Source organism: Arachis duranensis, chromosome 1 (assembly GCF_000817695.3).
Source record: "Arachis duranensis cultivar V14167 chromosome 1, aradu.V14167.gnm2.J7QH, whole genome shotgun sequence".
Lineage (NCBI taxonomy): Eukaryota > Viridiplantae > Streptophyta > Magnoliopsida > Fabales > Fabaceae > Arachis > Arachis duranensis.
The window spans coordinates 3,846,073-3,859,863 of NC_029772.3; the positions used below are offsets into that span (position 1 = coordinate 3,846,073).

General features: G+C 28.8%; 1 protein-coding gene across 1 annotated transcript; it reads right to left on the reverse strand.

Moving 5' to 3' along the window:
* Window positions 1–3,917: 3,917 nt before the first annotated feature.
* Window positions 3,918–13,536, reverse strand: LOC107460983 (cellulose synthase-like protein E1). The gene is made up of 8 exons (XM_016079438.3): window positions 13,200–13,536; window positions 12,374–12,713; window positions 11,131–11,271; window positions 10,904–11,038; window positions 10,054–10,266; window positions 9,412–9,645; window positions 5,915–6,262; window positions 3,918–4,559 (listed from the first exon to the last, which is right to left on the reverse strand). The coding sequence occupies exons 1-8, from the start codon at window positions 13,478–13,480 to the stop codon at window positions 4,017–4,019; spliced, it is 2,235 nt and encodes a 744-aa protein (XP_015934924.1). The 5' UTR covers window positions 13,481–13,536; the 3' UTR covers window positions 3,918–4,016.
* Window positions 13,537–13,791: the final 255 nt, after the last annotated feature.

A 13,791-nucleotide genomic window follows, 5' to 3' on the forward strand; every position in this document is an offset into this window, starting at 1 on the left:
TAAGAATAATCCTAAATATTTGAGTCAAGGATACGACTTACGAGGGACCAAAACATTTTAAACATTTTACCAGGAACTATGCTCTCACATCTTTAATCTTGAACATTAATAATTTACCTTTAGATAAAGGTTCATATACAACTATTTTCATATAAAGTTTATAGTTAAGATTTATTAAATAATAATTTAATAAAAAAATAAAATCATCTCATAAATTTTAATTAATAAATGTACGTCAATTTTCTCCTTAGGCTTCATTGTTCTTCCAAGAGGGAAGTTTCATGAACTGAGAGTTTGACCCTCAAAATCAATCAATTTCAATCAAGATTTTTAGCATTTCATAAGCCAGCAGACAAGATATTAAATCTTTTAGCTAGACTAATAGACCAGTTTTGCCTACTCATTGTTCTTACCATACCTAGAGAACACACATGTCATCGATCGAATTGAAAGTCATCATTGACTTCAAAAATTCATAGAAAGATTAATCTTTTTCCTATCAAGTTAAGTGGATAGATCACATACACCAATTAGGGGGTCACATATTACACACTAGCTAACTCCAAATATAAATAAAAAAGAAAAACCTCTACCAAATATCTTCCTTTTTAATGGACGACAATTATAAATGGAGAGTCAGCAGCAGATCCAGCCTGTAATATATATAAACCACGAAAACGGAAAAGAAAGAAATTCCAATATAAATTCAATCAATAAACCTAAATAGAATTTGTGCATGTGTGTCATGCTGAATAACATTTTACTTCAATGTTTCTGTAAGGGTAATTAAGTTTAGAACAAAAATTTTAGGAAATTGATTTAATTTGATTTGAAAGGAATTATTGTGTTTAGAATAATGTAAAACATAAACGGATTGATTTAAAAATTGATATAATAAATTAATTTTATATTTTATTTTCAACCATTTATTTATCACACTTTTTTATTACCATCAATAATCACAGTTAGTCAATTAGCATGGTCTAAACGACCATTTAAACCGACATAAACAATTACATTTGTCTCAATTTCAGGTTAATCTCGTCAATTATGTCCGACTTACTGGGTCGAAATAGCTGACTGGTCCAATCAGCATGTCCAATCGACAACGATCCAACATGATATTCATGAAGCCGACTGGATATGGGTAGGGGTGGCAGGAGTACCCGAACCCGCGGTACCCGACCCGCCCAACCCGACCGGAGCGGGTTTAAACCCGACCCGAAGCGGGGCGGGTCCTGAACGGGGCGGGGTGTTGATTGGGGTGGGGCGGGATTGGGTTCATGGTAAACCCGCCCCTACCTGCTCCGGAGTGTACATATACTCTCTCATATATATATCTCTCTTAGCAATTAGGGTTGCCTCCCTCATACCCTCATACCCACCTACCCACATACCCAAATCTCAGAAACACACACAGCACTCACTTACCCAGATCCCAGAAACCCACACAGCAGCAACCTTGCTCACCGCCTCCGTGGCTCACCGCCGCTGTTGCTTGCTTTGCTCAGTCGCTCACCGCCGTCGTCACGCAGTCGCTCACCTCGCCGCTCTCCCTCACCGTACTCACTTCGCTCGCACTTCTCTCGTTGCCGTCACTCTCCTCGCCGTTCGTCTCTTCGATTTGCAGTCTCCGGTCCTTCCTTCCTCTGTCATCGTCTCACTGGTAAGCAGCAAGCACTCCTCCTTTATTCACTACTTACAGCTTACTGGCTTGCTCTTTGCTTCTTGCCTTCTCCAGATTTGTTTTTTGTGAGTAGATTTTATAGTTAATTTTTTTTATGTTAGAAAAGTTAAACTTGCCTTTTCATTAATATTATGTAAATTGTTGACGAAGGACTTATTTGAGTACAATAATTATTGATCTTGAAAAATCTCTAAATGACGATATAAAGAATGATGTCCTCAGTACTCAGGAACTTGTTGGCCCTGCCAAGGTCCTCTCCTTTTTAAAGAAATTAACATTTGCTAATCTGAGTTGATTTATGTACTTCTTTAAAACATGAGTTTTGAAATTTGTTTGAGTAATAACTGTAAGTTTTCTTACTTACTAGCTAATAAGAATCGGCCTAATTTATGTGTATTTTTTTAATTCAAAGTATGTTTGGAAACTGAAATTATCTATTACTTCTCATTTTTTATGTTAAATATATATCATATGGCTTTTCTGTTTAAGCATTGTTTATGGCTTTCCTGATTAATATTTTCTAGCAATCAAGATACTTGTGGTAGTTATAAAATTGAAGGCTGATTATCCATAATGCCATGTATTCTTTTGGAGCTGATTCAGAGTCAGTCAATCTTGTGATTTGTGCTTGATTAGTTATAATTGATTTCAATCTAACACCATCAAGTCATCATGCTTGCTATGTATACACATGAAACTTATTTAGGTAATGAGTGATTCACTTGCTGATGTTACAGCTTACATTTAGCATTGTTGTATCAAATTTGCTTATTAAATTATTAACCCGTTGACTGTAAATTTGTTACTCTTATTTTATACAATGAATTTTATTAGAATTAACATTGAATAAACTTAAATTTTTTTTAAAAGTTAGTTCTTGTCAAGCTGGTTTAAGTATTTAGAGAAGAGACTACAATGTGATATATGATGCATTGGTGCTAATTTGTTTTTGGCTTTACTTTTAAAAAGATTGACTAGAAACTTAGAACTTGGAACCAGGCTTGTAGAGTTTGCACTTGATCTTTTGATATAATTGAGAAATTTTTGCTGGGATAACACTTGATTAGTTGTGGTTAACAGGTAAAGAGTGGTGAGATTGGTTAATAGGACTCAATTTTTATATATTCTTATTTCTTAGCATGAGGCATTACTAAGATTGGTTTTTTTATTTATTATTTTACAAAGTAAGAGTTAGAGTAACTATTTCTGCATAGTTATATAGTAATTTTTAATTGCATCATCATTAGAGTTATTTTATTTGTTGACCATGGAAACTATACTTATGTAAATTGTTCAATTCTAAAATAAGTGTTAGCTGCTTCTATTTTTGTTTTTCTTTGTTTTGGAATTTTAATTTCGTGTTGCTTTCTTCTCAATGGTATTGCTGTTATTTCTGAAAAATTATTTCACTTTTTTTTAAAAATGGTGCCAAGTTATTTGATAAAACTTTGTGTTTACTGATCATAATGCTTAACTTAACTAGTTTTTATGCTGTGTTTTCAATATAGGTTTGTTAAATGGTGGAAGAATAAGAATAATGATTGAAGACTCTTTTGATGCAATTTTTTTATTTTGCTATAAATTTGTAGTGATTAAACATTAGTCTTTTTTTTAATCCTGCCCCTACTCGCCCCGCTGCCACCCCTACCTGTCCAATCGATCCGGGTCGGTGGTCATCAATTTTTTTATAATACTTCTTTTTTAAATTAAAAAATATTCTTAAATAATTAAAAAATATTATTTTAATTTTAATATATAATACTTTTTAAGATACCATAACTATAAGCCATTATAGCATTGACACTATAGTAACATGATATATAATACAAAATAGAAAATAACATAATTTTTAATTCGTACTACTATAGTTAGCTATTGTGAGATTTAGTTTCTCTGCGATTATATTTAGGATTTTATATCTAATACACACATTTGTATATTCAATTCTTTCGTCTTTCAATAAAATTTCAACTTTTTTTCATAGTTTGGTCTATACATTCTTTGCATGTTATGATTCTACTTCTAAACATTTAAATTGATAGGATTTGTGTGAATCTTTTGTATAGATTTTTTTTTAGGAGATAATAATGATAAAACTCTAAACTTTTTTATCATAGAAATTTTGATATTATATCATAATACAATTTTTCTCAAAAATTTAAATCGATAAAAGAATACACATAAATAATTATATTTTTATTATACTTAACTTTTTTCATGATTAAAATGATGACAGAATAATTAAATCTTATTTATGCAATACCCAAAAAAGAGGACATACAAAATTACATTATTCTTTCAAATATAAGATGAGAAAATCAAATTATATTCATGCAAGGCTTCTGAAGAAGATAATCAGACTTAGAGCTAATGCGGTTGATTTAATGGCAAGAGAGGTTGGTAATCTTCCATTATCCCTTCTTAAGAAAAGTCCTTGGTATATAGGCAAATTGATAAGAACCAAAAAGCCACACAACATAGTTTGCAAAAACATTTCCTCAAATGCTTCAAGAGTGCTACCTTCCCTCAACAACCCAAGAAAACAAAACAAATTGAGCAATGCAAGTGTTGATAGCATAGTGAACATTGGAGAGGAGGTTCCAAACTCCATGATTTCTTTCTCGTAGCGTTTCGACACATCTTCTCCGGCGACTTTCGCCGTGATTACAAAGGCCGAATCGGAGACTCCGAAGAGCTTTAAGATGGTGTCAATGAAGGCAAACAAGTATGAAGTTGTTCTCTTGTATAGCCATATCCTTAGGTCATTCCACCAACCTTGAATTGTGCCTCCAGAGAATAAAAATTCCAATAAACTATAACTTGTTTCCCCAATAATAACATATGCAAAGGGTATGAACCATGGGCTTGACATCTGACAGATCCAATAATAACCAATTAATAAAAGGAATTGTGCATTTTCTAAGCCAAATGAGATGCATAATAAGTACACATTTTAATTTGTGTGGGTGCATAAATGGAGAAATTGAACCAAATTAAGCACAATCCATACTACATACATAGATGATTTATTGGGAAAGAATGAATTGTTAATCAGTTGAAAAAAAAAAGGTTTAATTACTTGTTGGTCTTTATAGTTTCGCAAAATTTTCAATTAGATTCTTATACTTTTTTTTCTTTTAATTGAGTTCCTGTACCAATTTTTTTTCAATTGAGTCCCTATACTTTTTTTTTTCTTTTATTTGGGTCCCTGCACTAATTTTTTTTTTAGTTAGGTCCTTATACAATTAAGCCAATTACTACCAAAAGGGATCTAATTGAAAAAAAATTTGGTACAGAAACCCAATTAAAAAGAAAAAAAGTATAAGAACCTAATTAAAAATTTTTGCGAAACTATAGAAATCAAGAGTAATTAAACAAAAAAAAACCAAGTCTAGGATGAACATTAACTAAAATTAATTAAGAGCGGGTATAAAGATGTGTTGAGGGTTAATTATTTTAAGTGTGGGACAAGATGTAGCCAAAGTATATGCAGTGCTAGTTTATTACAAGATAAATTTGGTGCTTTTTATTTTATATTGAACTGATTAATTATATTAAGTACTAATATAAACACGTATATATGAAATTGAAAAAAAATCAATAAAATTTGTAAAAAAAAAACACCAAAACATGGTTTACAAAATATATATTTTTGTTTTTACGAAAGACATGTATGTGAGATTTTTTTCATGTATTATTTGAAATTCACTTTATCGCTATAAAATGGATTATGAATTTCATTTCAAGTGAGGATTACGCCTAATCTTATATTAATAATAATAAAAAATAATAAATTTTAAATAAAAACACAAAGTTACTTTATATATATAGTTTAAAAAATATTTCAAATGTTTTAGTATTCTAGATATTATTTTACTAATTTTTTAGATATTAATTTTAATTATATATATAACTAAGATTACTAAAACTATTAAAACATCTTAAACACTTGGAGTCTTTTAGTTTAGAAAATACTATCCAAACGAAAAATTTTTGGGACCAATAATTTTTAGTATTTTTTTTGTTATTATTTGACCAGCACAAATATTAAATTATCTTTAATAAATAAATTTTGATATGTTTTTTGTATGTAAAATTTTTATAAATATAAATATAAATTAGTGTTAGTTAAAAATAATAATATTTAATTGGCATGTAGTATTGCTAACATGCAAACAACTTCTTTTGACAACTATACAAGATAAAAAGAAAGAGTGCAATTGTTACCTTTGGGAACAAGGAAGTGCCTTTAAGGAGATACAATGAAGGGATAATTGAGTAGTATACTGTTGCCAAAGAGTTTGAGGCCCATAAGCAATAAGTAGAATACCCCATTTGAAGGCCCAAACTGATTCTACCATGTGCAAACCAAGCAGGACTATACTTAGAAAGCAAAATTTGGAAGTCACCTTCAGACCATCTCTTATGTTGTACAAGTGTCTGATGTAGTGTTGTTGGAGCTACTCCTAAGAAGGCCTTCCTTTTTGGGTTGTAGTACACTGATTTCCATCCATTGGATTGTATAGCCAATCCTGTTATTACATCTTCCACTGGACATCCATATCTTAAACCCATCTGCATTTTTCAAAAGTTAATTTTGGTTTTCTTTCAAACTTTGAAATCTCAGAAACTTAAGCTATTAAGTAAAGAAATATCAATGATTTTATATTTAACAAATTAGTGGTAATAATCACATCCTATAAGATAGATTACCATTAGAAAGGTAATAACTAATTTGGATTGACCAAATTAAACAAGATAATGTTATTATATTATGAATAAAACACATACATAAATCAAATACATATCAATATTATATGAATTTCCCAAACAAATAATGTTATCTTCATTCATATTTCTATATAAATCGAATTTATTAAATTCGAATTACACATTATAGTACTAAATCGAAACAAAGATATTCGAATTACATGATGCACCAGATTTAAGTATAAATTGAATACATTGAATTCAAATTAGTTGTTGCAGGACTAAATCGAATTAATACGATTCGAATTACATGGTGCACTACTATATCGAATTAAGTTAATTCGAAATCGAATGTAACAAATTCGATTTATACCTAATGGTGGCTAGTGGTAAATCAAATCTATTAGATTTGATTTAGTATGCATTGAGTTATATATATAAATTGAACTGAATTAATTTGATTTAGTATGATACTAATGTATATAAATACGAGTTGAACGTGAATTCCTCGTTATAGTAAGACTCATAATAGCTAGTGATGATAGTTTTTTAGTTCTGGTGCACTATAGAGGGTCGATTAAGAAAAAAACGTTATCTGGAATTAAATTTACTAATAAGGATCCGCTGAGTGTTTTTCTCAAACCTTCAACAAGTTTCAGAATACTATAATCCAAAAACCGGGGATCGGATGCAAGGTGTGAAACGGGTGGAGAAGTTATTCTATTGAATTTTGATTTCTGTGTTGCGTGATAGTGTGAAGTACGATTCATTCGGCATAGGCAGTGACGAAGATTTGCAAATCCTATTCCATTATCGTCGTCAGTTTTTCGATGTGAGGACCCCTGAGCTATTGGCCAAGTTTGTAGATGCAGTTTGTAATTCAGGAGGTTCGAACCGGAATCCTTAATCTTCAGCAATGTCAGCCTGCTCTAATTCAATGCCTCTTAGTGCCTCATCATCTGTGCCCGTGATTGCACCTGAGAAAATTTTGGTTGCATCTCCGTCCTTCGCAGCTGATCTAAAGCGCAATCATGATGGAAAAATAGGTGATATATCCTTCGGTGAGCTTGCAATTGCAATGGCCAGTACTCCTGTTATGGTCCCGATTTTTGGAAAGGGTGGAGCACCAAATGGTGTCGAGGATGTACTGCAGGATGATGATGATGATGTGGAGCTCGCCACGATTGCTGATGATAGTGATGATGACATAGCAAGGAGTATTCCAGCTAGGGTGGTGGAATATCTAGTTCAGGAACTCAACAGTATTCCTGCACTTTTCAACTTTTAACTTGGATGCCGTGACACAGCATGAAGTATCTGGAGTACCTGTTGAATTTGGGAGCAGAGATACACAGGATACAGGAGGACTAGCTGAGTTCCAAGTTGGTCAGCAGTTTCAGGATAAAAAGGAGACCGTCTTAAGCGTGAAGACTTATAGCATCTGCCGTGTGGTTGAGTACAAAGTGTTAAAATCCAATCATCGCAAGTACTATAGAAAGTATAAGAATTTTGGCAACGGGTGCACTGATTCGGATCAATCTCTGCTAACGCAGAAGTATTTGGGAAGTAAAATGGTACAATAGACCTCATACTTGTTTGACCACATCGATATCTAGTGATCACAGGGACTTGAAACCTAAATTAAATTAAATTAAACTCCAACAAAATTTTTTATCCTCGATAAACGTCTAACATTAAAAATTTACAAATTCTAATCAAACCGGTTATCACTACTCATCAACACACTTAGTTATCCCTCACCTAACATGCATTTGTGTTTTAATGTTTTAACAAACTACTACCGAAAATCAATACTTTAACTATTATTTAAAGTTTAAAGATTCTAATAATTCTAATAATCAAATTTTAAACAATTTAAGATCATTAACAATTTTTTATTTCTTAAAAAAATTAAATTAAATTTTATTCACTAACATTTTCATGGACGCTACTAGCAATATGGGCGACTCCATCCAACTGATAAATTCAATTCAGATCGTCTTTCATTTCCACCGTTTGAATCTTTTAGTATACATTTCCTTAGTTATTTTGGATTTTTTGTTTTGGGTGGGTTTAATATGAAAAAATGTATTTCAAAACAAGCGAATTTAAATTTTATATATAGAAATATCTATGCTAAATCGAATTTATATGTGTCAATTTACTATGAGCACGATACCACTCATAATTCAAATTGAGTTCATTTGAATTACTATGGAATGTAATTCAAATTTATATCATTCGATTTACTATGTGTCACAATACCATGGACTAAATCGAATTAACCTGTATCGAATTACTATGTGCCATAATACCATAGACATTTCGCATTTTATTTTCCTTGGTAAATCAAAGCTAATTACTTCGATTTACAATATTTTTTTCTTATTCGAACACATTTGTTTCGATTTAGTATTATAATGAATAAATTCGAATTACATAGAAGTATGAATGAAGACATCTATATATCATTATTTATTTTGAGAGATTCATATAATATTAGCATGTGTTTGGTTTATGCATGTGTTTTACTCTTATATTAACTAGATTAAGCTAAAACACATATGATAAAGGTCTAATTTGGGTAAACAACTTAATTAAGTTTTTTTTGAAAAAATAGCTTAAACAATTAATGGCTATATTAAAAGTAGCTTATAAATAAGTTATTTTATATTTGAATTTTTAGTTCTAAAAGTGTTTATTTTATAGAAATGTGGTAAAAAAATAGTAGTATTATGAGAGAGATCATTTTTTTAACTTCTCTATAAGCTCCTAAATAGCTTTTTAAAAAGCCAAAATTTGATTTTAAAAATTATACCAAATATTAATACTACTATTTTTCATAAGTCAAAAGCTCAAAAAAATTACTTTTGAAATTCCCAAACGAACAACCACTATATAGCTAGCTATTTTTTTTAGAAAAATAATTTTGATGTACTATCTATAATGTAATAAATTACTTAAACTCTTAAAACTAATCATGAAAGTTTAAAACAAAAACTTATATATGATACCTCTTTCCCCCATAATGTGTTTTCCTCATAGGTACAACTTGCGAGGACCTTTGATCTTTCTTCCAATTCCTGCAAGTTTTCTTCTAGACTTTGATCATTTTCATTATTAGTCCAATCATTAATCCTGTTTTGACCATTATTAAACTTCATTCCACAAAGTGTATCTCTCCTGTGAAAGCAACCAGTCCCTATATACAAAGGGCCACCAAAACCATCTGCACCATGGAACTCCACCTTCATAATCATAAAAGATAATACATTATTATATAATTAAATTTTAATATTATATAAAACTCATCAACATAATAATAAGTAACTATCAATATATAGATTTTTATACTACATTGTTAATTACTTGAATTTTAAGAAAACAGTTATATATACTTCTGTGTTGAATAGAATTTTGTTTTTTTTTTTAACAAAATTCTTTAATAAATTTTGCTCATATGTATTTTAAGAATACATTTTAAGGATATTATAAAAAATATTTTATTAATTTTGTTTACATTTCTAATACATTAAAAAATACATGAAAATTTTGAAAATTTTAATTATTATATTCTTAAAATATGTTTTTAAAACATAAATAACTAAATTCTTATTTAATTTGTTTAATTTCAAATTTCAAAAATATTAACATACCTGGCTAATTGTTATTAGACCACTCCCATATAAATCATTCTTGGTGACATTCTCAAAGTTCTGTGGAAATTGCACAAAAGCAATTTCATGGCCTTTTTCTTCATCCATGAAAAAACACAAAGCATCTCTCACCGATTTTGAATTGTTTGAGTACATATCACAGTCCACATTCAGAATTATTTTGCCGTTGCTAATAGAAGAAGACACCCTTAACTGCATTTAATTAGAACCAATCAAAGAATTAACTTAAAATGGGAATGTTAAACACATATCTAGAGTGCAAAATTGAGGAGGAATAATCGTATGAATAACCAAATTAATTAATTAAAGATGTATATCCAATCCATCCATTCATCTATTTTTTTTTAAAATAATATTTAGATTTAAATCCTCTTAATTTTGAATTTTATTTTAGAAAAAAAAATATGATTTCTCACCATTTATTTCATAAGTGGAACCAAGAAAAAATATGAGAGAGAAATCACTCAAGAGTGAGAGATCACATTTACTTCTAAAGTGAAAATTTAAAATTTAGAAGATCCAAAATCATAATATTTATTAAAAAAGAGTAAAATGACAAACAAACATTTGAGAATTTACACTTCGAACAGATTGATTTCTAAAAAAATATCAACAAATTAAGTCCTATAAGATAATAGATGTGAACACAGTATTTTTAAATTAGTCCTTATAATTAAAATAAAAAATCTAAATTTAAATTAACTTATCCACATTTATTATTCTAAAAAACTTTATTGGTATTTTTTTTTCTTTAAAAATTAATTTGTTCGAAATATAAATTTTCAATAATTTAATTATCACTTTCCCCTTAAAAAAAAAATATGAATACCAGTGAATTCATAGCTCCAGCTTTAAAGTTGTGGGAATGTTGGGGTCTCTTCTCCCTAGCTAAATACACCAAAGTTGGTAGAACAACCCCATCTACGTCCTTCGAATTATTTGGGTCCTTTTTATCAAGTATTATCTAAAGAAAAAAAAATATAAAATCATCATAAGATTAAATAAGCTCATATATATGATGCATTGATGCCTAAGAAAAACAAGCAATATTATTACTTGAAGAATTGTGTCATGATCAAGTTTAGAAGAATATGAATCCCATTGAGAAAATCCTTTGTGCTTTAAACGTGCTTCTTTGGGTACTTCACCCATCTTCGTGGAGTCCTGAATTCTCTTTTCCATTTCGTCGTATAATTTCTACAACATGGAACAATTTCAATGTCCCACAAAACTGTGATTATTGTACATAATATAATAAGAAGAATCGTATTTATGTCACTAGAAAAAAAAATAACAAATTTTTATAAATATCTTGACCAGAAAAATATGATATCATATTATGGATTAATATTTTTACTAATAATTTAAATTGTTAATTAAATAACAACACATACAGAAATTTAACATTTTTTTAACATTGATAATATATACATCATATCCACCATCTACTTCTAGAATGACTTTATATAAAAGATCACTGATTTTACAATTTAATTTTTTATATAGCTAAAAAAGATGATAAGAACGAACTATTCAAAATTTGGTCTTTTTCAAAAGAAACAAAAACTGAGCTATTCAAAATTTGTATTGTTTATAAAACTTATAAAAATATGTAAAAAAGTATATTTTCATAAAAGAAAAATTGCCAAAAATAAAAAATGAAACTGACCCACTCTAGTAAATGTTTCAACCCATTTTAGAAATAAGACTACCCTAATGACATATAATAATGAGTAATGTTGAATGAGTAATAAAATTTATTATTTTTAATTTGGCCAAATAAAATATATTTATATTAAATTTTAAATACTAAATTTTAATAATATAAAAATAAAGTATTAGTACCTAACATTTATTTATAATTATATTGAAACAAAAAAAGTAAACGGTTGCTTACCTACTAAAAGAATAACACTAACAATAATAATACATCAAACATTAAAACCAAACAATCAAAACCTAAACAAAAAACAAACAACAATCAACCTAATTTAGCCTAAATTTACCTTATTTAATATTTATTTATTACAAAAGATATTAAATAAAATTAAAAATAGTAAATTTTAACAGTATTTTGCTAATATTTTTTTGTTATCGAATATTTTGTTAAAGATATAACCATTCATATTATTTTCTACTATCGGCTTAAATTTTTAAAATGAATAATTTCATTATATAATATCAAAACTCTATGTCCGAACCATTAATATTACTTTTTTTTTATCAATTTAAACTTTTGTTATGACACATTTTTGTAAAACAAAAATTGATTGGTTAGTCTAATTTAACATAATAATACCTTTATAGCCGCCAACTCTATATTGTGAGTGTGATCATCATATTGATTATTTTGGTGTGCCATTGAGAAAATGTTATTAAAATAAGCCGCCGGAGACCTTGGTTCAATGTTGAACTTCTTGCAAAATGGCAACCAATGCTTAGCAAAATTAGATGCCTCTAAGAGAGCATAGAAAGTAATATCTGAACCTCCATCATCAGAGAGATAGACACTAAGCTTATGAGTTGGATAGTCATAAGCCATAACAGAGAGAACTGTGTTAATCACCATCATTGGTGGTTCTATTTCTGGATCTGCCGTACACACATATATGTCCACTCCTGGCAACTTGTCCTCATATCTGTTCATATAAAACCAATTCACGCATTTAATTAATATTTTTCTGTCTTTATGATAAAAAAAATAAAAATATTATTTGTAAATCAAAATTAGCCAATAAAATTAGCTACTAATGTATTTGTGTATAAATATATGTATAATTTAATTTATTTTCAATGTATATTTATATCCTAACATGTATTTATATTGATAGCTAATTTTAATAGCTGATTTTGATATACATGTAACATAATTCTAAAAAAAATGCAGGATAATTTTATTGAAATACATAAATAGATAACTATGTGCATTGCTCAGGTTTGAAAAAAAGGAAAATAAAAAACAATTCCTATATGAATTGAAAATTTTAAATTATAAATTCTAATATTTAAAATTATTTCTTTTATATTTTTAAATTAACAATATTAAATTTTAAACATTTTTAGCAAAGTTATATATAATAATCAGCAGAAAATAATTAGTATATATATGATAATAGAGTGATGACCTTTGAGAGAGGGTGTCCTTGAAAGTGTGCCTGAAGACAAGGTTCCAACGGAGTGCTTGAGTGAGAAGCCAATAAAGACCAAACCATAAATCTGCACCAAACATACCAAGCCATACCCAGATGTTGCCATCTTCAAGCTTTGAAGGTATGTAGGTGAGTCTATAAACCCAAATGAAGAATATGGCCAGAAATAATGAGATTGCAAAGGGCCTATAGATCACTCTCCCTCTTCCCTTATTTGTCTCGAACAATGGAGAGTACCCCATACCTACTGCTCCCATTTTTTCTTCTTTGGTATGCGCAACTTGATTGTTATTATTGTGCTTTCAATAATTTGCTACCCAATTAACAGGTTCCAAGTTCCAACGTCATTTATTACTTTTTAAGTTTGGTATTTTTTTTATTGAATTTGAATTCTCTAAATTTTAAATTTTTATTTTAAATGATAAAATAAAATCTCTCATTATTAAATATTTTTTTATATTTTTTTTAGTCTCACTTATAAAATAAATAGTAATAGATCATATTTTATCTTTTAAAGTAAAATTTAAAATTTAGAGAATGCAAATTCTTTTTTATTATATCCGAGACA

Bases quoted from the DNA above. Each gene is read 5' to 3' on its own strand.
- LOC107460983 (XM_016079438.3), bottom strand. From the start codon at position 13,480: ATGGGAGCAGTAGGTATGGGGTACTCTCCATTGTTCGAGACAAATAAG. The intron at 11,272-12,373 runs GTATTATTATGT...TCCATGTTGTAG, and splicing joins TAGAGTTGGCGGCTATAAAG to AAATTATACGACGAAATGGA. The intron at 9,646-10,053 runs GTATGTTAATAT...ATGATTATGAAG, and splicing joins GTCTAATAACAATTAGCCAG to GTGGAGTTCCATGGTGCAGA.